At 42.9% G+C, this 2,146-nt stretch overlaps 1 protein-coding gene across 1 annotated transcript; it reads right to left on the reverse strand.

Annotated features, from left to right (window-relative positions):
- Positions 1–465: 465 nt before the first annotated feature.
- LOC149150615 (uncharacterized) lies at positions 466–1,407 on the reverse strand. The gene has a single exon (XM_089442873.1). The coding sequence runs from the start codon at positions 1,405–1,407 to the stop codon at positions 466–468; it is 942 nt and encodes a 313-aa protein (XP_089298999.1).
- Between the last annotated feature and the right edge of the window lie 739 nt (positions 1,408–2,146).

Here is a 2,146-nt window from a genome sequence, read left to right on the forward strand (position 1 = left end):
ATTCCCAAACCTCTGTGCTAATCAGCTCCCAAAATTCATGAAAAAAATTTGTTGTGAACCCGTCAGGACCTGGTGCTTTGCCATCTTTGATTTGAGCCATAGCCTCTTCCACTTCTTTCATTGAGATAGGTTGAAGCAATTGTTTGTTGTGGTCTTCCGTAATTGTTTTAGGGATGAGCTGTGTAATTTTTTTAATAGCCTGATCTCTGCTTTCTGGTTGTTCCTTAAGGATTTCCTGGAAGTGTTCTTGGAATTCCTTTTCTATTTCTTCATGCTTTTCTAATTTTTCCCCTTGCCTGTTGTTAATGAAAGCTATATTATTGTGCATCCTCCTCTGGATTGCGGATCTGTGAAAAAACTTTGTGTTTTTCTCCCCTCCTTTAGCCAGCGAATGCGAGATTTATGCCGCCATAGAGTTTCTTCCTGCTGTCTGCGTGTCTCAATCTCAGTCCAGAGGATCTGCTCCTAGTGCGCTCTGTCTCCTGTTCGCCCCTCCATAATAATCTTCTGTTGTAAAGTGCACATTTGCTGCTCCAATTTTTTTCGCTGCTCAAATATATTGCCGAATTGGGTATGATTCCAATTTTTAAGAACCTGCTTGAGGCTTTTCAATTTCTGTTGAAATTGGAACATTTTGGTACCTTCAGAGGTTTTGAAGGATTTCCATGCCTCCTTCACCACTGATTTGAAATTGGTGTTGGTGAACCAAAACGCCTCAAATCGAAAGGGTCTGTTGCTTTTTGTGCCTGGGCGTGCCCATTGCAACAGAATGGGCCAGTGGTCGGATCCTCCGTGGGGCACAATAGAGGCCTGAAAATCCCCTCCAAGGTGTATGGCATTGTCTGAAATAAGAAAGCGATCCAGTCTTGAGGCGATGTGCTGAGAACCACTGCGTTTATTGGACCAAGTATAGACACCATTTGATGTGTGAATATCCATGAGGTGATTATTTTGAATAAAGTTACGAAAGCCAATACTGTCTCCTTCTAGTTTCGTTCTGCCGCCACTTTTTTCTTCCAGGGCTCTGATGATGTTGAAGTCGCCCCCTCCAATCCATAGTGGAAATTGTCTTTTAGAATTCAGAGTCGTGAGAGAATTCAGAAGCGCCAATTTATGATTTAATTGTTGCAGGAAGTAGACATTTGAAAGGTGACCATGAATACCTGTTCCTGTGAGATGAAAAGTGGCTTGGATGAAGAAATGAGAAGCATGGAAATCGTAAAGACTAAGAAGTTGTGGGTTCCAGATGATCGCTAGTCCCCCCGATGCGCCTGAGGAATCCACAGTGACAGAGTTGCAGCCGGCCCAGATCTTCCTCAGAATCTTTTCTAAGGTAGCACTGTTGCTTTTTGTTTCTTGAAGAAAAACTATGGAGGGCTTTTCTTGCTGTATCACATTTTTTAACATTCTATGTTTAGACGCACTGTTCAAACCTCTTACATTCCAAGAGAGAAGCTTCATGAGGAACTGTGGGGTTGAGATTTGTAGTACTTTGTCAGCTTAGGAAATCTCCCCGATTCCATGAGCAGTTCCCCTAGTATGATGGTCCTCTGCAGGTCCGTTTTGCGCCCTCTTTTTTTTGTTTCTTTCAGGATTTTCTTTCCATCTCAAGGGCTTCCTGCTTGTATTCCTAAGCATTTTTTTTGATGCGCTTTGCTAAGAACTCCTTCTAGCCTTTCAATTTCCCATGGAGGGATTGAGTTATACTCTTTTTGTTTACAGGCTGTCTCCAGCTTGAGAAATCTAAACCTTCTAAGCTAATACTCTCTGGATCTTCATCCATTTTTGAAGCAATGTTTTGTTCTTCCCTGAGATTATTGTCCTGAGTACTGAGGATTAGAGCCGCTTCCAAATCCATTAAAGAAGGTTGCGCTGCATTTTATGGATCAGATGTCTTATGAGCAAGGGAGACGGGAGGGCTTGAAGGAAAAGAGTCAGCTAAAGTGGAAGGATGGTTGAGGATCCTGGAGGGAGAAGGTGTTTCAGCATTATCCAAGGATGAAGCTGGAGGATTTTCAGCAGGTTCACTAGGGGTGAGTATTGCAAATCTGTTCTGGGAATTTAGCTTTTTGGATCTATCAGGAGCAGGGGTAGGTTTCTTTGCATGACGGCGGCGATTAGGGATTTTGATGAAGCCTTCTGAGTC

The sequence above is a fragment of the Pinus tabuliformis genome, chromosome 9 (genome assembly GCF_031772625.1).
Source record: "Pinus tabuliformis cultivar Carrire ecotype Pingquan chromosome 9, CPIR1, whole genome shotgun sequence".
Taxonomy (NCBI): Eukaryota; Viridiplantae; Streptophyta; class Pinopsida; order Pinales; family Pinaceae; genus Pinus; species Pinus tabuliformis.